The sequence below is a fragment of the Branchiostoma belcheri genome, unplaced genomic scaffold, assembly GCF_001625305.1.
Source record: "Branchiostoma belcheri isolate BF01 breed outbred unplaced genomic scaffold, Haploidv18h27 scaffold78, whole genome shotgun sequence".
NCBI classification, from domain to species: Eukaryota; Metazoa; Chordata; class Leptocardii; order Amphioxiformes; family Branchiostomatidae; genus Branchiostoma; species Branchiostoma belcheri.
The window spans coordinates 808593-830562 of record NW_017804442.1 but is presented as its reverse complement, the minus strand read 5'-3'; the positions used below and the strand labels follow the sequence as shown (position 1 = coordinate 830562).

Genomic DNA, 21970 nt, shown 5'->3' with positions numbered 1-21970 from the left:
GCAATCTAGAGCTGGCAGGGGCTGATTACGCGTCCTCTCCGAGATCTTGTTTCCACACACCTCCAACTCAAGAGAACCATTCACAGAACTACCAAGAATATAGGAGCTCTTTACGACCGTCACAGTGAAAATAAGTCTAATAGGAGCTCAGGATTCTCTGTGACTTAAGCAAAAAGTCATTAAAACTTGCAAATGACTGCATCCACATCTTGAAAATATGTGTAAGAACAGACTTTTCCAGTCTGTACTCATGACAGCATTCTTTTTGAAATTTAAAAAGAGTCTGGAATGTCCAGCAGTTATTTTCTTTAACATAGTTAGTAGAGTTTCATTTGTCTATGAATACAGTAGTACGAGTACAGTACAATGCCTAAAAGGTGTGCTCTTTACAGGTGTTGTTTTTTGCAGGTGTTGTTTAGGAGTTGTTCTGACCTGTGTGTCGAGGCCGAGAGTCAGCAGCATGAGGAAGAACAGGATGGCCCAAATCGGGGGCACGGGCAGCTTCGTAAGGGCCTCAGGATATGCAATAAACGCAAGCCCAGGCCCTGAACAGGAGAGATAGGAGCATTAGTTTCATAAACACATTAAAGCATCATAACACTACATGTACAAAAAAATGTAGTAGCTTTGCAGCTCTCAGCTACAACAAACACTGCAAGTGAGCTCATATGGACAAGCATGACATAAAAGAACTACATCATTCTATAAAATCTGATCACTTAGTATACTCATTTATATGTTAATTAATTCAATCATCCCTTCATTTGCTCCCTTCCTCCCTGACTCACCAGAGGCTGCCACATTCACTCACTCACTCACTCACTCACTCACTCACTCACTCACTCACTCACTCACTCATTCACTCCCTCCCTCCTTCTCTCACTCACCAGAGGCGGCCACATCATCCACGTCCACTCCAATCTGCTTGGCCATGAAGCCCAGGATGGAGAAAATGTTTCATTCACTCCCTCGTTCCTACCCTTCCCCCTCTCTCTCTCTCTCTCACTCACTCACTCTCTCATCCTCTCCCTATGTCTTTCCATCCTTCCCTAACTCACCAGAGGCTGCCACATCATCCACGTCCACTCCAATCTGCTTGGCCATGAAGCCCAGGATGGAGAAAATGTCTCATTCACTCACTTGTTCTTACCCTTCCCTCTCTCTCTCTCTCTCACTCACTCACTCATTCTCTCATCCTCTCCCTTCTTCCCTCCTTCCCTGACTCACCAGAGGCTGCCACATCATCCACGTCCACTCCGATCTGCTTGGCCATGAAGCCCAGGATGGAGAAAATAACAAATCCGGCGAACACACTGGTGGAACAGTTCATCAGGGACACGATCAGGGTGTCTCTGTTTGGGTGAAATTAATTAGACACCTGTTAGATGGGATCAGGTTTCAGAACATGGTTCTGTGGAACATCCCTGGCAAGCTAGTGCAACATTTCATACAGTACAGGAGTGTGTCAAGTTTCAGAATATGGTTCTATAGAACAATAGAACTGATTGTAACACATTAGATACTGTGACAATTGTATCAAACTTCAGAACATGGTTCTATGGAACGGTCCTGGTGAAGGCAACATTTCATCCACATTAACAAGGGTGTCAAGTTTCAGATCCTGTGTCCATTGAAATGACACTGAGCAAAAAGGAATGCAAATGAAACTATAGTTGATCTTACTTGTAAGAATTGTCATCAAACGAGCGCTAGTTGTATCTTACACTCTAGCACCTGATTTGCAGTACCCAGGGGATAGCATCTACAGCATAGACTTTATGACATGTGGAACCTTACTTGTAGCAGTTGTTCTGGAATCTGTTGTAAGAAGCCATGGTGATCAGGCCGCCCCAGGCTGCTGACAGAGAGTAGAAGATCTGGGTGGCAGCATCCTTCCATACCTGGACAAGGAAGGAGTACAAGTTAGACTCTTATAAGGGGTGCAAATGGGCAACACTTTAACTAAGTCTCATAGATTCGTTAGCAAAACATGAGATACAGAAGAAGTAATTGTTTATTGGCGTATTAGGCTTTGGGAAACAATATTCAAGGTGAATTTGCATTAAGCATTTAGGCAGTAGGCAATTACATGTACATATTTGTCTTTTCCAGTGTACTATCTACTATGAGCTATGTACCTTGCATTCAATTTACTCAGCAATGTGAGATACAATTAACCATGATAATCTTTTCAACTAAATCTTCGAGTACATGTATTTCATATACAAGACCCAAGAAGAGATGCTGTTCAAACAAAACATTTGCTTTTCTTGTTTTTCAGATGTTTAGCCTCACCTTGGCCTCCTTGAGTCTCTCCCACTTGGGTGTGATGAAGAAGAGAACTCCGTCCAGGTGGCCGTCTTGGAGGACGCCGACAATCAGCAGGATCACCAGCACGAAGTACGGGAAGGTCGCCGTGAAGTAAACAACCTGAGCACAAACAAACAAACAAACATGTCAGCAAACAAACAAACATGTCAGGAGAATCAGCAGCACAAAGTACGGGAAGGTCGCCGTGAAGTAAAAAACCTGAGAACAAACAAACAAACAAACAAACATGTTACTGGTAAACTTAGAATGTGCACTATAAGTCCACCCTATACCCTATTCGTAACTCCTGAAAGTTAGAGCGATAGTTACAGCATTTTGCCCAAAAGGTTGCCGTGAAATTCACGACCTATGTAATACAGGCAAACAAAACAGAAAAAAATCAGAAAAAGGACAACCCAAACCTATCTAAAAACAAATGCAGAGGCTAGTATATAGAGGCTGTGCTTAGGTAATTTTCTCAGCCATCTTACTTTAAAGTAAAAATTTGGCAAGAGGACAAGACAAAAAACAAAGGGAATGGAGGAAAACTTCCATCAGACTATACTCCCTCCCTGAAACTGTATCTACCGAGGTACAGATTTTCCCCTCTTGACTCTTTTTTCACATTGAAACTCCAGTTCAGACCTATCTTCTTCTCAAAATCCAAAAAGTTCAACCAACTGCTATAAGATTAGGTAGAATACGACACCAGTGACATCTTCCTCCCTTCTATAATGTCTCCACAGACAAGTCTAAATTGACTGACAGCCAGACAGGCAACACTTTGGCGAACGAACGCCCGTTGCTACCGGCAACAGCCAGAGACACGATCAGTGAGTCGGCGGCGTTTAAAACCTCTGAGTCCAATTTATATGGTAATTTCCCGGCGGCGAACTTTCCTGACCTGAAGATAGGGTGACAGTCTATTACACAGCTCCTGACGGCTAGCGTGTCTTCCTTAGGCCACACCAAGGTAATTTGTTGGTTCTCAGATTAAAAACAAAAGCTGGATGCTAATCTGAAGGGAAAGTTCACAATTTCCTCAATCTTGCCCCCTTCCTTGTAAACTTAAAATAATCCCTGTCCTTACTACTGTAAGGCCACACCAAGGTAATTTAGTGGTTCTCTGATTTAAAAAAGGCAGGATACTGAACTGTAAGATTGATATGTAAACAAAGTCTGAAGGGAAAGTTCCCAATTCCCTCAACCTTGTTCTCTTGCACTGAAAATGGCCTCTGTCCTTAGTGCTGAAAACTACATTGCAACAACAGATCAATGAAGAATCCTTAGACCTCGTATCTTCAACTGCTAAAGAAAATTAAAAACCTTTGAAAATTAAGAAAAAAATAAATAACCAAGTGACCAACCAAAACCTTCATAACAGTGCCTGTCCCTGGTGCTGAAAGCTGTGGTACAACAACAGTAGTGCAGATCACTGAAGAGTCCTTAAATCCTGTGTCTTCCACGGCTTAAAAGAATTTGGATGCCTAGCAAAACCTTCATAACAGTGCCTGTCCTTGGTACTGAAAACCATGTTACAAGAACAGTTCATTGAAGAATTTATCAATCTGGTGCCTTCCACTGCCAACAAGGCCTCCTATAGTAGGTAGATAGTAGGTAGTGACCAGATAAAACCTCTCTAACAGCGCTGGTCCTCGGTGCTGTAAGCTGAGGAATCCCTAAATCTGCCAAAGAAAATTTGGATGTTCCTGCTGTAAGAAACATGCTAGATGTACATGACCAAGCAAGATCTTTACAGCAGTGTCTGTCCTTGGTGCTGAAAACTATGCTACATCAACAGATCACTGAAAAATCCTTCAACCTGGTGTCTTCCACAGCCATAGAAATTTGAATGTTCCTATAGTAAAAAAACCTGCTAGATGTACATGACCAAGCAAAAACTTCATAACAGTGCCTGTCCTTGGTATTGAAAGCTGTCTTAAAACACCAGAGCCCTAAGAATTCTGCCTAAGAAAATCTGCCAAAGGAAATTTGGATAGGTCCTATAGTAAGAAACCTGGTAGATGTATATAACCAAGCAAAAACTTTATAACAGTGCCTGTCCTTGGTGCTGAAAACTATGTCATAACAACACATCTCCCAAAAATCCTTAAATCTAGTGTCTTCCACTGCCAAATAAAATTTGAATGTTCCTATAGTAAGAAACCTTGTAGATTTATAACTTTGTAACTTTATAATGGTAGCCTGTCCTTGGTGCTGAAAACTATGCAATAACAACACATCTCCCAAAAACTCCTTAAACCTATTGTCTCAGCCTCCTCAAGAAGTTTATATTGTTCTTTAAGAAACCCAGCAGATGTGATCACCCAAGCTGAACCTCTTTGCCCGACTTGTGTATTAGAAGGATCGCGCTTCACTCGCCGGATTTTTGTTCAATACTATTTGCCTTAGACCTAGTAGATGTATATGACCAAGCAAAAACTTTATAGCAGTGCCTGTCCTTGGTGCTGAAAACTATGTTACAACAACACATGTCCCATAACTCCTTAAACCTATTGTTTCCTCAAGAAGTTTGGGTTGTTCTTAAGAAACCCAGCAGATGTGATCACCCAAGCTGAACCTCTTTGCCCGACTTGTATTAGAAGGATCGTGTTTCGCTCGCCGGGTTTTTGTTCAATACAATTTGCCGGCTGAGCTGGGTTTTAAGGGGACCAGGTGCTGTCCAGTCGCTTCATTGGAAAAACGGCTTTGTTCCATAACGTGTCCTTACATCCGGCCAAATCAGATGTAAACACCGGTTCTTGGCACATTCCTTCACAAGTTTAGGCCAGAATGGTTTAATTTCTTGGTTTTGTTCCATAACATGTCCTTAACTCCTGCCAAATCAGACAAAAACAACGGTTCTTGGCACATTTCTCCACAAGTTTAGGCTCCAACAGTCTAAATTCTTGGTTCAGTGCTACCAGCTTTGTCAACACAGCCTTTTGTGTTGACTTAATATCTCCTATCATAGCATTTGGGGCTATAATAGGATGCCTAGACCTGTTTTTACTTTTTTTTTGCCCTATCGCTTCATATTTTTTCTGAAAAAAATCCAAGTACCAACAAATTAAATTGGTGTGGCCTAAACATACAGATACTTCAGGGTGCTAAAGGTTAACACAACAATCAAAAAGATGTCCCGGCCATTGCCTATCTCAAGACCTGACTACTGCCATAACAGACTGAGAAAGTGATGTAAACATGCCAACAGTCGTAACTCTCTCTCCCGTCCGACCGTATCGACTTGGGAATCGATACATCATTTGTGATTAAGTGGCTTTCGGCTGTGTCGAACAGTAATTATCTCACGTTCGTTATCTCCCCTTCGTTAGCTCCTGCTCATGGATCACTAACCACTCAAGGACAAACCGGGCACTGAAGTTTGTTTTTCTCCAATTTTTTTTATGGTTACGCCGATTTACTTTCATTGTTATCAGATTTTTTACATAAAAATAAAGAAGTGGGTGGCCAAGAGCCACTTTACATTCTGGTTAGCACTAAGTCTTCAAACAATGAATTTTGGACTTATACTGTATTGTGCATTGATAAAAGGAGAAAAAACAAGAAAATAACAACTACAAAGACAGAGAATTTCTTCAAATGTGGTTGACAGAACATGAACATTTTGAGGCTGATTCATACCATAACTTGTATTCTTTATCTTTCTACAAATGTATCTTCTTTTCCAAATTTGAAAAAAAAAGCTGCAAATACGAGAAATCTAACTGGTGTGCCCACCAACCCCAGTCACTTTGTTAGTGTTCAAGCTTGTTTCCAGATCATCAAGTTGACATTATCACACAAAATCAATCAATCAATCAATTGATCAATATTTACGTGACCTGTGACCACTGCCCCAGTTGTGAGTACGGGGCACCATTTGTCCAGAATATCTAACTAAACACCCATTGCTCCATTTGACCTGTTTCCATGACAACTGAACAGCAAGATGAAACGTGGCGAACTGCGCCCCAGAGAAAGGTCATGTAGCTGCCGTGTGACCTCAAGATGACGGCAATTGCACCGTGTGTGCCCTCAGAAGACTGTATATTCTTATTTTGAAGCCTGCCAAGGGTGTACCGATGGTTCAAAACAAGGCACTAGGAACTAGTCTGCCTTAATTGTAACCACTACCAGAAGCACAAATATAAGGGTTCAGTATTCCAACAGATATACAGGGATTCAAAATTCTAGTCTTGAGATCCTGATGCAATGCTGTATCATATGTATCATATCTAGAACCATGCCTATCTAGTTCTTTGATTGAATAGGATAGGGTTAGGATCAGGCAGGGTTCTGGATAGTCTCCATGTATCTTATCCAGAACCATGCCTATCTAGTTTTGTGCCTGAATGGGTTGAGGTTAGGATCTGGCATGGTTCTGAATAGTGTTCATGTATCCAAGAACATAACTTGTCACTGGCATAGTTCTGAGTAAGCTTGGACCGTCTAGAACCGCGTCTGAGCTACAGCAGTTCTTGATAGTCTCCGCGTATATCCAAGACCATAGATTTTACCCAGGCTTGGTTCTGGATACATGAGGACTATCCAGAACTGTGCCTGAGCAAAGTTTTGGATAAAGCACAGTTCTAGATACGAAAGACTGCTAAGAACATTTTCTGACCTTTCCAGAAGACTTGACTCCCTTGCAGAGGCTGAAGAAGACGATGACCCAGGCCAGCACCAGGCTGAGAGCCAGCTGCCATTTCACTCCGCCCGGCTCGTGGATCCCGGGGGTGATCTCCAGGGCATAGTGACTGGGAAACAACAACAATAATTAAGGTTAGTTTGTTTGTTTGTTTGTTTTGCTGCCACTTCACTCCGCCCGGCTCGTGGATCCCGGGGGTGATCTCCAGGGCATAGTGACTGGGAAACAACAACAATCGAGGTTAGTTAGTTTGTTTGTTTGTTTTGCTGCCATTTCACTCCGCCCGGCTCGTGGATCCCGGGGGTGATCTCCAGGGCATAGTGACTGGGGAACATTGACAATGTGAGTTTTTTATTTGCTGACTTATCAAGTATATATCAGATGGTTTCATCATGGAACAAACAGTGTGTACTGAAGTAGACAAATGAAGTTAACGTTGCAGCAGCTGTATCTGTATCTGTATCTGTATAGCCGGTATAACCGCCTTTCGGCGTAACACACCAGCTTCGCAGGCACGCGGCGCGGCGGCAGCTGGCTATATTACACCGATCGACTTGTTACACCTAACCCTTGAACTTCTAGCTCTAGACATTGTTTAAAGCTATCTATTGATAGTAGCAAACAACAGACTTAGAAGACTACAGCATACCTTCAGAAAGCTGGAATGGCTGCCTAGTTATCTTGTAAAATAGAATCTAAAGTTTAAGACACTCATCACTCGTTCTCATCCAAATGTACAAAATGCTGTCGCCACTCTTTACGACTAGGTATGAGCCAAATCACGGACCTCATCGTTGCTTCCTTCACTTTCCCACTACACTTACTATGTTTCACGAAAAATGTACCACAAAACTAGGTTTGATTGATGACTTGAGAGAAATTATGGTCGCGGGTTGGATTTCTCCCCCTAAAAAGCGGCTGTCGCCTGAGACGAAATAGAAACTTTAAAAAGCAACCTAAAACGTAGCAATTTGATTACGGCAGTAGTTTTCTGCCTGGTGAAGTCGGGTGGCCAGGCCCTCTAACTGATCAAGTCAGATCGCTTCTGTCACTATTTTTGTACGCTGTGCGAGGTGGTTCATACCTGTCGCCAAGTTCTGTAACATCCGTTACCGCTCAAGTAAGACGGTCGTGCAGTTTAGATAGAGTCACATATAAGACAAGAAATTGCCATTTTAAAGACTTTTAGCAAGTTTTCTAGGTTTCTAAGAGAAGAAGAAAAGAGTGTTTGCTGTCATTTGTAGCCACCTTCGCTGAACAAATTGTTTTACAGTAATGAATGTAACATCCGTTACCGTTGTTTTTACTTTCAATTTTAGTTTCTTCACCTGGTATATAAAAAGTCGCCCAGTTTTAAAATGTCCGTACTTATGCCCTCTTGTTCTCAAAGGATGTAGATAAAAACTGCAGATCTTCTTGGAGAAATAAACAAAAACGTCCGATTTGTAACATCCGTTACCGGTAACGGAAGTTACACCTGTAGGGGAAAAGACGTAACAAGAGATTGAATTTCCCTTCCCTACGCACCATAAACATAATAGTTAGGAATAAAGTAGAAAAAATATGGATCCGAAGAAAAATAACCTTCTGTGGCGTCAACAAACTCAAATGTTCTACTCTTCTTTGCTTCCAAAGGTATTTTTTGCTACTTCTATACACTACACTTAGCTATCTTTATGTGTTCGATACGTGTATATTTACCAGTAAATAATGGGTTGACAGAAGTACTTTCATAGATACTGACGCCTAAACTAATGGCTTTTGAAGTGATGTCATGAATGCAAGCTTTATCGTACACCCAATTCATGCTGCTGTTCCAGCGTTTTTGCTGCACTAAAATTGCATTGTTTACATATGTCTTATCTAAGTGCATAAATTTTCGGTAACTTCCAATGGCAATTAAGCTGTCCTTTTTTGGTAATCATTAATTGAGATGTTTTCCTAAAAAATAAGGTAGGTTTGCATGAAAAAACAGATCATCGATTTTTCGACCCCAAAAATCACCATTTTGTACATTTCAATGAGAACGAGCCTCATTAGGCAAATCTACATGTAGAAGAACCTGTATAAACTGTGTACTGGACAATGCCAAATTGTTCATGAAAAGAATCAACATAACTCTTGAGGAACTGAAAGAAATCACCAGGAATGGTGCAGAATGCTGAAGAGACGAAGAACCATTGGCACAAGCCACTCAAATGTTGGAGACTTAGATAAGTAAAAGAAAGAAAGACTTACTTCCAGTAATCTTCGCTGGGGCTCTTGCGCTCCTTATTGCCGCAGAACGTCCCGTTGACCCAGGTCCCGTTCTCGTCGTACAGACCGAACATGGAGTACAGCTCGCCGCCTAACGTCACGTTCTGAAACGTCGCGTTTACCGTCTGCTGACACGCTGTAAAACGAGAAAGAAAACTTATTACTAACAAGTCAATAAATCTCGTTATTTTTTGACCAAGTTAGTAAGTTTGCAAGGTTCTACAGTGTATACTTGCAAGCAAACGATTGGCAAACACATACAATGTATCTGAGTTTGCAACTCACTATTCTACAATGCAAACTACACCAAAACTCGTACAAACTGGCACACAATTTTCTGGTATTATTTTTTAAACTTTGAATTAAGTGTGTTAGATGTGAAGAGGAAAACATTGTGTTAAGTCCATCACATATCTCAAGTAGGTGTTAGTTAGTGGAAGAAAGCTAGTAGCTGCAATGTTGCAATGTTGTATGTTTGGAAAATGATACTAGTAAACTGTGGGTAACATAGTTTGTAAGAGTGACTTGTAGAAGATTCTATGAAACTGTTGTGTTCATTAGGTGACAGTGAAAAGGAAATCAAATGTGTCTTTCTTGCAAGTGGCAAGTTAGGTGTTAGCCTCAATCAACCAAAACAAAAAGAAAGAATCTACAAAGGTTCAACATTTGGAAACATTTAACTGAAAGGTTAGTAGAAACAAAGCAAACATTAACGGTTTAATCAAACCATAGAATAGCAAACAGAAAGTAAAATAAAAGAACTCATATATACTCTCTCATGAGGGGTGGGGGACCTACCATCTGTAAAAAAACAATAAAAGAAAAAGTGTGAGTATGAGTTTGTGACATCATCTTCCAACCATCGCATACATAAACATAACAAAATAGTACTGAACAGGTGGATAAAGCAATCCCCCCAGCAACTTCATTTCAAACTGCAGATTACAGGCACGTGAATCCTATTTAACTATTACAGACAAAAAGAACTATACTGCCTTTCATTTCGACTGCTGTCTTGTTTCCAATTTTCGTTATTCTGCTCATTCAATCAACAAACTTTTTGGTGAACTTTCAACTCCAGGGTGAACTTTGACCCATTACACTATACCCCCTGACCTATGCGGCACCCACGGAGCCATTGCCATCTAGTTTTCAATTTTTGTATTTCTGTTCACTCAAATCAACAAATCAGTAAATACGTAGCTACTCTCAATTCCCTGGGTGCAGCTTCTTTTTACTGAACTTTGCCCCCTGACCCCGTGCCCCCTGACCCCATGTCCCCTAAACCCATGCCCCCTGACCTTTTGTGGCGCACTCGGGCGTGTTCCAGGGGTTGTTGCAGTCGGTCCAGGGGAGGTAGCTGGTGAAGGAGGCGAACAGGTAGAACAGCGCGTAGGCGATGATCACGTTGTAGTAGATTCCCACCAGGAACGACACGCACACCATGCACACACCAACTCCTGCAAAAACAAGAACAATGTTCATCAGTAAAACTATCAATCAACATCTTCCGTTAGCTAGCAGTTAAACCCTAACCACAAGGAACAACACACACACCATGCACACACCAACTCCTGTAGGGACAAGAACGATGTTCATTTAACAGTCAACAAGAACAACAAGGTTCATTAATATAACATCTTCTGTTAGCTAACAGTTAAACCCTAACCCACCAGGAATGACACATACACCATGCACACTCCAACTCCTGTAAGGGAGACATAAGGAAAACATTCATCAACAAACAATAACATTTTCTGTTAAGCCACACCAATTTGATTTTGGAATTGCCTGCTTTTGGATTTGCCTGCTTTATTTTTCTTAAATACCATCATTTCAGGTTCTCATAGGGTCATCCCCAGGACACATTCTGGTCCTGGAGAAGTCAAAACTAAAGAAGAAAAAAATAAAATAAGTAAACAACCGTCTAAAAGTGGCCACACTAGCCAGGTGGTACCTATGCACTATGTAGGTTTGTATCAATTAATCAAATCAGCTTTTGTATCATGATGAAAAAAATTTGACGCCACCATTTACAGTCAATACAAAACCTCCCCCCACTGGTCCCAACCACACAATACTGAGCTGCCATGTACGGCTGATGCATCGCATCTCATCAGCGAGGCCTTTCAGAACTGTTCAGTCGGTTCACTTCTACACAAACGAGGATCGTCGATCAAGGGGAAACAGATCTAGGTCAGGAGCGCTGGGACTTCGCTGCGTTTTGGGGGCTGTTCATGATTATATCATCAGGACTAAACAATGCAGCAGTGCTCTTACTATAACGTCTAGTCACCAGGTACCATAAGGAAAAACTGGGGTTATCAGGACTTTCTTAAGGCATCCAACGCAATTTCAGGGTGGCTGAACAAAACATATTCTGAATGAGGGAATCTGTCTGATATTGACATTTACTGCCATTTCTTAGCAAATTGTCATACTTCAAACTTGAAATTGTCCCAAAACAAGCTACATGTACGTGAGTTGTCTCTCTATTTATTGGGTACCGCCCGTTAATAGCTAGAACCAACCTGTAAGTATGACACAAAACAACCTAACATTTTTTATCAGTGACATTGCCTGTTTTTCTCAGATATCAGTATGCCATGGGATAGGATCGATTCATTTACAAAGACAAGAAAAGTGATTTTCAAAATCCAGCTTTGCCACCTTGATTTCCTGAAATTGCATTGGATGCCTTTAAGAATGTCTTGAACACCTATTCTCCTATCAAATCTTCCCATGGTAAAATCAGAACTGTCAGCCAAGTAAGTGCTAAGCTCCATTGCCCACGGAAGGCAGCCTATTGCACTCCTGAAGTTGACATGTGCAAACCGGCCTGTGCAAGCATTGATGTGAGGGACGTCTCTCATCTCATTCCATCTAACGGATCAAAGACACCCCAAAGCTTTCATCTGTCAAACAAACTTACAAAACACTCTTAAGAATTTCTTTTTTCTTGTCCTCGCTTGCTCTGACTATGTAGTAAATGGGTTTTGCCTGCATTGTGGGCTAGCTGAGCTATTTTACTGATGCTGTGTATTTTCAGAAAGTCCTTGTTATAGTAAGTTATACCAGACTTTGTGGCATTGTGGATGCAACTTTTGAATCAGACTTGTAACCAGGCACTTAACTATCATATTTCATGACAACACCCAAGGTACTAATAATTATAATGTACACCAATTGACTTTGATGGACAGCTGTCAAGTTGCTAATCACACACTAAGTGGATTGATAAAACACTGGACGGATAATTACTAATAATCCGATCTAACGATGGGCATTCGTCAAAATTTGTCAATTAAATACTACATGCAAATTGTTTGTTTAATTTAACACCGTGGTGCATTTAGCACTAGTGGGAGAAGTCACTGGGTCTTTAAATGGACATTTGTCAAAGTCACACTCAAGTGTGCAGTGAAACACAAATTTGGATGTTCCAATGTTAACACTGATGCTTTTAGTGTTCTAGTTAGCATAGTTTGAGTGTTGTGGCCCCTACACTGTGATTTAATTGTCTTTTGACCTGTGTAGACATTTCTTTCTTAGGAGAACCTTGTATAAATCTGTTAAAAGTTTAACATTTGTTTGTAAAATAAGGCTGTAACAGAGGAAAACTTTACTGTGCAAAATTTGACCCTGAAAATGCAGGAAATAGTTCTCAAGGGGTTATGAATTTCAAAATTTTGCGGGGGTGGATGCCAGACCCCATACTGTCTGCATGTCTTTGACATTAAACACACAGCTTGTACCATGCAAAGTTGGCCCTCTGTACCTGACCCCTACACTATGAAAATTTTGAGGCAAGTACCCTGCCATGTACATTTACTCTCCCAAAACACTCACACTTCGGCTACCTACTGGAACCTGTACTTGGACAAAATGCCATGCAAAGTTGGCCCTCCGTTCCTGACCCCTACACTGTGAAAATTTGAGGTGAGAACCCTGACGTATGCATGTACTTTCCCAAAGCACTCAACACTTAACCTACTAGCACCTGCAAACTAGCAGGTCACCCCAAGGTGTCATCCTGTACATTTGCAAGATTGAAGGCAAGACCACAAGGTTGTCCTACAAAGTGTTGGATAAAGTGCTTGTAAGCGTACCAACACATTTCTTTCTGTGTGGAGAGTGCCAATACAGTAATACTACAAAGCACTCGTGGAAAGGAACTATTGGATATAAGGTGACCGGAAAGAACACCTTGGATATCTGAAGTGTGCACAGCTCTGGGATTACTGATATTTAGTAGGTCTCATCAATTCACAACTTTTTTTATGTTACAATACGTCTCAGGCCCAAGTTAAAGGGAACTGTACCATCCTGTTTTGCGCAGTGAAATAGCCTTTCAAGACTGAGGGAGGGAGAGGGAAAGTGAGAGACAGAGGGAGGGAAAGAAAGAGGGAGAGAGGGAGAGACAGAAAGAGAGACAGAGAGAGAGGGAGAGAGGGAGGGAGGGACATACAAAGAGAGACAGTCAGAGAGAGAGGGGACAGAGAAAAAGAGAGACAGAAAGAGGAAGACAGAGAGGAAGAGAGATGGAATGAGACAGAGAGTAAGAGAGACAGAAAAAGACAGAGGCAGAGAGGGGGGTAGAGAGAGAAATAGAGATAGGATAGAGAGAGAGAGTGAGAGAGAAAGAGGTCTCAGGCCCAAAGGGTACCAAACAGCATTATGAAACTTGGCGTTAGGTCCATGTATTGAATGACCTGAATTACCCACTAGTGTCAGCAACATTTCTTCTGCGGTAACAAAAACTTGACAGGGAGAATCTCTCGCCGCTGTGACCATTCCCGCTTCAAACGGGCCACTTTCCTGTCGCCAAACTGTGAACAGGCCGGCCTAAAACGGAGCTCAAACAAACTCGTATTTACTTCCTTACAAGACACAACATGACCTAGTCTTGTCAGGCCATGCAAAGATCAGAGCCTAATATAGACTAGACTGTTCGCATGTGTAGTTTCAGTGGTTTAGGTACCCTAGCCTCTGCACCAAGAGGTTTCGGAGTCTGACTCCAATCCCTGGTTTTGTCACGCATACTACTGGAAAGGGATTCTAGCTGAGGACAGAGCATTAAGTTGTGGTTCACTGTTCTTGTTGAAAAGAGCTTGGGGAATTTCCTTGGCACAATAAACCTTGTAAGACTGTACGTACACATGTAGCACTCTTCAACCTTCTCCACAACTGTGACACGAAAAAGTAGAATGCAAAAATTTGACAATTTGCAAAAACAGGCATTTGGCATCTCTATCTCTTGTTGTCTGACAGCAACTACCCTGACACTGACCCCACAATTATCTTAAAATTCTCTCCAATAACTCCTCATGTCTTTTCTGTCTCTACTCCACCGGGAATCTCGTTACCACCTCATAACGTCCCTCGTTATCATCGTTATCTATCCTGAAATGAAATTAGCAGCTCGTCGGGGTACCAAATTGGTGGTTTCCAATAACCGCCCCCATCCATTTCTCTTAACGTCCCCTGGTATCTGGTAATGTCTCTAACTTTGTTATACTGCCATGCTGTGGCCTTAACATTCAATATCAGGATTCAGAGCTTTGCTGGGCTGGAGTAAGTCAGTTTGGGGTTTTGTGTCAAGATTTTTAATTCTATATGACAAAGTGGTCTTCCTTGAATACATAATAGGTATACCAGGTAGGCTTCTCAAAGAAGCATATTATACAACTCTCCTGTAGCCTTATGCTCAATGCATCAGAACTTTGCTATGCTGAAGTAAGTAAGTTTAGGGTTTCATGTCTCACTTTGTACACTTCCAGCCTTGCCTTTTTTGAGGGATGGCCAACAATGGTTAAAAATTAAGAAATAAATCCCCCTAGCAGCTTTATTGTGAACTACAGTATTCACCATTAAATAAAAAAACCAGAAATGGCCAGATATTGCCTTAGACATCCCCCTAGCAGCTTTAGTGTGAACTGCAGCCTTACCTTGCAATAGTGGGATGGCCTTCCAGACTCCCACAGGGCCTTGGCTGGAGAACTGTCCGTAGGCCAGCTCCAGGAAGAAGATTGGCAGGCCGGCACACGCCAACATGATGGTGTACGGCACCAGGAACGCACCTGGAGGAGAAGGGGAACCATACTGTTATCAAACAGTAGTCTGTGGTACTCAATCTCTCGCTACTGTCAGTGGCTAAATAAACGCCTCCTTCCTGAGAGCTTGTGGCATCTGATCTGAGAGAACCATTCCCATTCTTGGAACTACCATCAAGTTTCTTTATCCCTTTGAAAATCAGTCCAATGGAAGCTACTGTACTTAGGATTCTCTGTCTAAGGAAACGTGCATAAATCAACAGGATTAAGGTGTTCCCAATTCTCCTGACTTAGGTGTTGGTCATCAAGCTTCTACTAGCCTGGCCAATAGACAGGATGCTATAGAAGCCAGGCTGTAGTCAGACTGATTCAAGTAGCTTCCACCTGGCTTGAGAAGCTGCTGGAAAGAGTAGAAATTGGGGAAATAGACAGATAACGTGCTTGCCAATTTCTACTCTTTCCAGCCGCTTCTAAAGCCTGGTAGAGGGTAAATTCAAGTACAAATGCATGCATGACAAACTTGCTAAAATTAAGAAGGTAATTTCTAAGTGAAAGTGGAATTCCATCCCCACCTCCTCCGTTCTGGTAGGCGAGGTAGGGGAACCTCCAGACGTTGCCGAGTCCGACAGCGTAGCCGACACACGACAGGATGAAGTCCAGTTTGTTGGACCAGTTCCCGCGCTCCTTATTCTCGTCTCCGTCATCTTCCACCACCGCCGAGCCGTTCTCAAACTTGTAGTTTCCGTCCTGGAGAGGGGAAAAGGGCATGAATGTTAGTGAAAGTACATTTTACAGAACAGTAACAAGTCGTTTGCTATAATACAGTCAGCTGCTGTCACACCGTATGCTTGGGAAGCTGGTGTGTTAGTTATGCTGAGGGGCGGTTATACTGGCTGTTCAGATACAGATATTCTTCTGAAAAATCCTAGAATTAAGAAAGTAATCTTGATCCATCTCGTCTAAGACAAAGACCCTTGGGACCAAGGAAAAGTGGCCTTCTTAGAAAAGTGGTCTTCTTATTCAAAAAGCATAGTAACAAGACAACCATTTTACATTGAGCAAGGACTGTCATGCTGTCAAAGTCAACAGCAAACTACCTGATTCCATTCCAAGATTTCTCCCTAGTCATCACTTGGTATCCCTTGCCATAAACATGGTGGCATTATGACTGAGAGTTGATAATAGTTAACCATTCCAGAGCTCAAATAGAAAGATCTCACAACTGTCATACCCGTCATAAGAGCAAATGGAAAGAAAAAGGGAGAGAAAAAATTGCAAGTCCAGAACTGTTCAACCACCCCTCACACAAGACACTCTCTTGGTACATTCCACCTAAAACCATAACAGATATAAACGACTCACCATAAAAACTCATAAAACGAACACAAAGCACCACACAATTACACAAGTTTCCTCAAATAACATCAAGCCTAAACCTCACTAAAAGTTTAATAACTGCAGTAACCCGAGCTCAAGGACACAGACGACGGCGTAAACGGGAAAAAATAGTAAAATCGATGATCCCCGCGGGTTCTATCGATTGTTCCTGTGTCCCTGGAAAGAGGAACAATTCGAGGATTGATCCGATGCTTCAGACACCCATTTCATTTGGGATTCTGCAGTGTCGGCATCTTGTTCAAGGATGGGCCGATCAATTTGGCCGATTATCTTTCTCCCAGCTGTGGAGAAAGTTTGCCAAAACTAAGGGCCAAACTTTCACACACAGGCAATGTGTAGCTGAGTTGCTCACAGCAGTTGATGAAATTTGTCACTGCCTTTTTGGAGGAATGTTTGGTTTATTCAAAATCAAATTTACATCTACTCAATTTTCTACATTTGTCCATTGTGAAAATTCATCAAATCAAAGAACAAAATGAATTCAGAAATCCATATATATCAGTTTTAGAAATTGATAGGTTTTATTTCTACTTTTGGCTTTTATTTGTAACTCACAAACATACCTGAAACATGGATTTCAAAGGATGAATTTTCTTCTTTCCTAAGATATTGATGCAGAAGCAGGCATTAATACAACTGTGAGGAGTGTCAATGTTGACATTATCTTTCCAATATTAATCTGGGTTGACATTTGCAAGGGGCAGACAGGACTTGTGACCTTTGGAAATGTACAGTGTTCATTGCCTGAACCTGATCTTTGAACTTTAAAACTACTGCTCTAATTTCACACACAGGAAGATACACACTGTGTGTATTGAAAATAATGATTTATTATGACAATACCAATATCCCACCAAAATTATATCAATTTATACATGCGCACATTTTTTGTGGATAATAAAGAGATTTCAAAATCTTTCTATCTACTCCAAATCGATGGCTCTTCATATTTCTAATGCAGCTAAGTTAGGTTACATGTAAGTAGAAAGTTTCAAATTCTACCTTGTACATTTTCTTCATCCAACTTAGGCATGTCATCTATACTGTAACTTGTAAGATTTAGGGAAATTTTTCTGCCATCTTGCTGAAAATCGCTGAAAATCAACTTTAACAAAGGGCAATCTCTTTCTGAGGACAGAATTCCATCGCAATTCTCCTTGCAGAAACCACCACCTTGCAGAAAATTGACTACGACACAAGCTAACTTCTTAAATAAAGTATTTCCTCCTTAATTCGACCTCTCAATATCTCCCAGACACCCATCTACCAACTTCTTCCTTCTGCAATTTCATACAAAGAACCTTTTTCCGCTGATAGCCCGTCTCGTAGCCTTGAGGCACCGACCAATCTGTACTTATAGTCCAATCTTACCCCTGGTAATAGGAATGAATGACCCTACTGCGAGCACCTCACATCTAATACGCTCCTGTTAATGCCGCAGCACAGTTTATATGCTAAGCCCAGTAATTTGGATGGAGGATAAGTGGGAGCTTCGATACATTTGGATCGACATCAAGCAACTTTATGTCTGCCGTATATTCAAAATTGGGCGCTAACGGGGGCTATAAACGCAGGAGAAATTACTTTAGGAGAAGCTCCCGATTTGACTTCGTCTGTCGCTTTACTCCCGAGTCATGGGCCTTGCAAATTTTATTACCGGATAATGGTAATTTCTGCCGAGACAACTGAGTGCAAGATATTGAAAAAAGTCAAGACATAGTCCAGCTCTTTGCTAACAATATTTGAAGAAATAATCATAGGCGAAAAAAAATTTTTACAAAATACAGACTATCATCTGGCCAATATGACCACTTTTAGATAGTTTTTCCATTGACACAAACAGTAAGAATCCTGTCTATAGTGACCACCTGTCCACATAGACCACATTTTATCAATCCCAAGTGGTCTTTGTGGGCAGTTTTGACTGAGTGTACATATACTATGTAATGATAAAATTTTGACTGTATGTAAAGATAAAATTTTGTCCAGCCATATTGGCACTTAGTGCAACAACACTTTGTAACACTCTCTTCACAAACTATTTGTAATTCTGTTCCAATATCAGACTGTCATCTGTATGCAGCCTTAGCCACAGTGTCCTACATGTACTCTCGCCTGACTGGGCATTACACAAGGACAAACTGCACACACACACGCTCCGGTGGGCTGTTAACACATTGTACATGCAGCGGCGCCTGCCACACAGTCAAGCAGAAACGTACATGTCACACGCCACACGCTAATCTTACTAATTTGTCTTCCCTGCCTTTTCTTTTCTTGGGGGATTTTCGTGACATTGACAAGTTTTGGCAAGGCAAATTTTGTCTTTCTGACAATAGATTTTATGGTTGTTATTTCGTGAAGGAGGTATACCTTTAGGAGTTTTGTGGCCAGACGTTTTTTTTGTGTTCATAGCTAGAATCAAGCAGAAACGAACATGTTACACACCACACGCTAATCTTACTAATTCATCTTCCCTGCCTTTTCTTTTCTTGGGGGATTTCGTGACATTGACAAGTTTTGGCAAGGCAAATTTGTCTTTCTGACAATAGACTTTGGAGTTGTTATTTTGTGAAGGAGGTACATATTTTGGTCAGACGGTTTTTTGTGTTCGTAGCTAGAATCAAGCAGAAACGAACACGTCACACGCCACACGCTAATCTTACCAATTCATCTTCCCTGCCTTTTCTTTTCTTGGGGGATTTTGTGACATTGACAAGTTTTGGCAAGGCAAATTTGTCTTTCTGACAATAGATTTTATGGTTGTTTTTTTGGTAGGTGGCTTAGAGGACTTCATTCATTATACATAGAGTGTAAGAAAATGATGTTATATGGACTGAATATCATTCTCAATACTAACTATTTAGCGTTACATGGATCACATTCACATCATACATTTAAAATTACAGAAATCGAAGTAAACTACATGTATTGATACACTGTACTGGTATGACAAGTTAATAAAGACAATATTATGATCTTTCTCCAGCTGACTGAACATTCGAAATATTGGCTCACCGTATCTCCCAGCCTATTTGTTCGGCAATTTCACATGGAAATAATGACAGCACTAATATTCTCATAACAAGAATAGATGGTGCACTGCACCTAAAAGTAGGCTAATCACACAATTTTCGGGTTATTGTTTTCCCATCGCTGGCTGACAAATCCTTAAAGTGTACCAGAATTTGTTTTACATTTTAGAGGGATTTATTCTTGCAAATTTGGTAGTTTTTGGCTGAATTGCGAAGATTTATGTAATTTAAAGCAAATAGATGTAACTTATAGCATGGATGCATAACCTTTTTCAGAAAACATATTTGATGAACACAAATCCAGTCTATCAGTCATTGTCTTGAAATCGACAGTTCACAAAATGACTTGTGCATGTTTGAAATCTGCAATGTAAAGAGATGCGTGCTGCAGTAGTAAAGAACGCCACTAGGTGATATTCTTGATATTCTAAAGCTCAAGAACCCTGGATAAATTTCTTCATTCACTTTTTCTGAAATTCACTCTCTTCCACTTTAGGCCAAAGTGCAGGATAATGTCATACATATACAATGTGCATGGGTTAGTTACACCGGATTCAGACATCTCTACCTGAAATTCATTAAATCAAGTAACAGGCTGAATATGTAAAAGTTCTAAACATGAACTATGCAGCTCTAGATGTCTTACTGAGGGACGACTGCGGTGTGAAAGATGTCGGTTAGCTTGAGGAATGAATCCACTGTACTTTATATCACTCATTCAGTCAAGTTATCCTGTTAAGAGCCAGACAAATCCACAATTGCCCAATCAGTCGACCCAAACCAACATCAGTGACAGCATTATCAGCTTGCCAAAGGGTAAAATGCTGGAGAAACCTTGAAATGAAGTCAGCGAGAGCAGTTGACACGATTTCCACGCTTTCCCAGAGCACTCGACCCTCCAGGCATCTTTATCTTACAACTACACGACCTGCTGGCTCGGTTCTTACCATGTTTATGATTCAACTGATTAATTCACTGGATTCTTGGATGTGTAGTCAACTACTTTTCAATTGAGATAAGCCTTGTAACAAGACTAGAATACAACTACACTGGTGTGTTATACTGGTTATACAGATACAGATAGTACACCTGCTGCCTTGGTTCTTACCATGTTTATGATCTAAATCATTGATTCACTGATCATGATCTTGTTTCTTGCACAGAGGATGTGTAGTCATCTACTTTTCAATTGAGATAAGCCTAGTTACAAGACTAGAATTTGCAAATACAACTACACTGGTGTATTATACCAGCTATACAGATACAGATACATGGTCTGCTGCCTTGGTTCTTACCATGTTTATGATTCAACTGATTGATTTTCCAAATCTTGTTTCTTGCACATAGGATTTCCAGTCGTCTACTTTTCAATTGCAGCCAAGTGAAAGGGAATGAGGTAAGACTTTCTAGAAGACCAGAATTTCAAAATAATCTACATTTCATTTCATGAACATAAATTTGTTGAACTTCCCCCTACTTGTTTGTTTTTTGCAGTTTGCTGATGTTGTAACATAAAAATGCACTGAATGTAAAATACCAACTCAATTCAGAAGTCTGCAATCATGTGTCATTATCTAGTATCATTAATAAAGATTTCAAGGGCGGTATTTTGATCCCTGGATGATATAAATTTGTCTTTATCTACATTGAATATCAAATCAACAAATAAAATATTCTGCTATCTTGGTGAAGGTTAGACATCCAGGTAATGAGATACGCCAAAAAACAGTTACTCATTGACAAGCAACTGGCTAGATTCTGGAAACGGTCAGACGTTTCAGCAATTCAGGTAGCTATAGCATCCACTACCTTTGCTTTAGTCAGTGACACTCGAGACTGCAGGGGAATTGCAGGTTTGTTTTTTGGTGTGAAATATTCTGCTCCATGTTGTGAGGCCTGCACACTCCCCGAGGGGGGGGGCAGATAAACCACAAACCTGCTGTTTAATTATCTTCCCCCCATCTAATCACAGCGTGTGTTTACATCCCATCTGGAGTGACACCAGAGAACACTACAGAATGAACCTGCCACTTTGACTTCGTAGCACGCAGAAGGCATTGCTAAGTTATGGCCTTGGTTATGAGTATGAGACATATAAAAATTGAGATGCCAAGATGATGAGGGCGAACTTGACTTCAGCCAAATGTCTGTTTGTTTTCTAGCAAAAATTCATCAAGAGATCAAGATGAGGACAGTTGCTTTAACTGTAATCCACTCCCTAGTCTGAAATTGGGTGTTCCAAGGTAGACTTCCCCCCAGACTCTGTT

The 21970-nt window shown here is 41.0% G+C and overlaps 1 protein-coding gene across 2 annotated transcripts in view; it reads right to left on the bottom strand.

Annotated features, from left to right (window-relative positions):
* The window catches only part of LOC109485737 (sodium- and chloride-dependent glycine transporter 2-like), a 63026-nt gene that overhangs the window by 5854 nt on the left and 35202 nt on the right, over positions 1 to 21970 (bottom strand). The window contains exons 3-12 of one of the 2 annotated variants that reach the window (XM_019789409.1): positions 15843 to 16017; positions 15166 to 15297; positions 10519 to 10677; positions 10016 to 10018; positions 9200 to 9353; positions 6938 to 7070; positions 2296 to 2430; positions 1798 to 1901; positions 1228 to 1352; positions 433 to 545 (exon numbers count right to left, since the gene is read on the bottom strand). In XM_019789409.1, coding sequence (XP_019644968.1) covers positions 433 to 545; positions 1228 to 1352; positions 1798 to 1901; positions 2296 to 2430; positions 6938 to 7070; positions 9200 to 9353; positions 10016 to 10018; positions 10519 to 10677; positions 15166 to 15297; positions 15843 to 16017 — 1233 coding nt within the window. The remainder of the gene's footprint in view (positions 1 to 432; positions 546 to 1227; positions 1353 to 1797; positions 1902 to 2295; positions 2431 to 6937; positions 7071 to 9199; positions 9354 to 10015; positions 10019 to 10518; positions 10678 to 15165; positions 15298 to 15842; positions 16018 to 21970) is intronic. The other variant, XM_019789410.1, reaches the window with a different exon arrangement.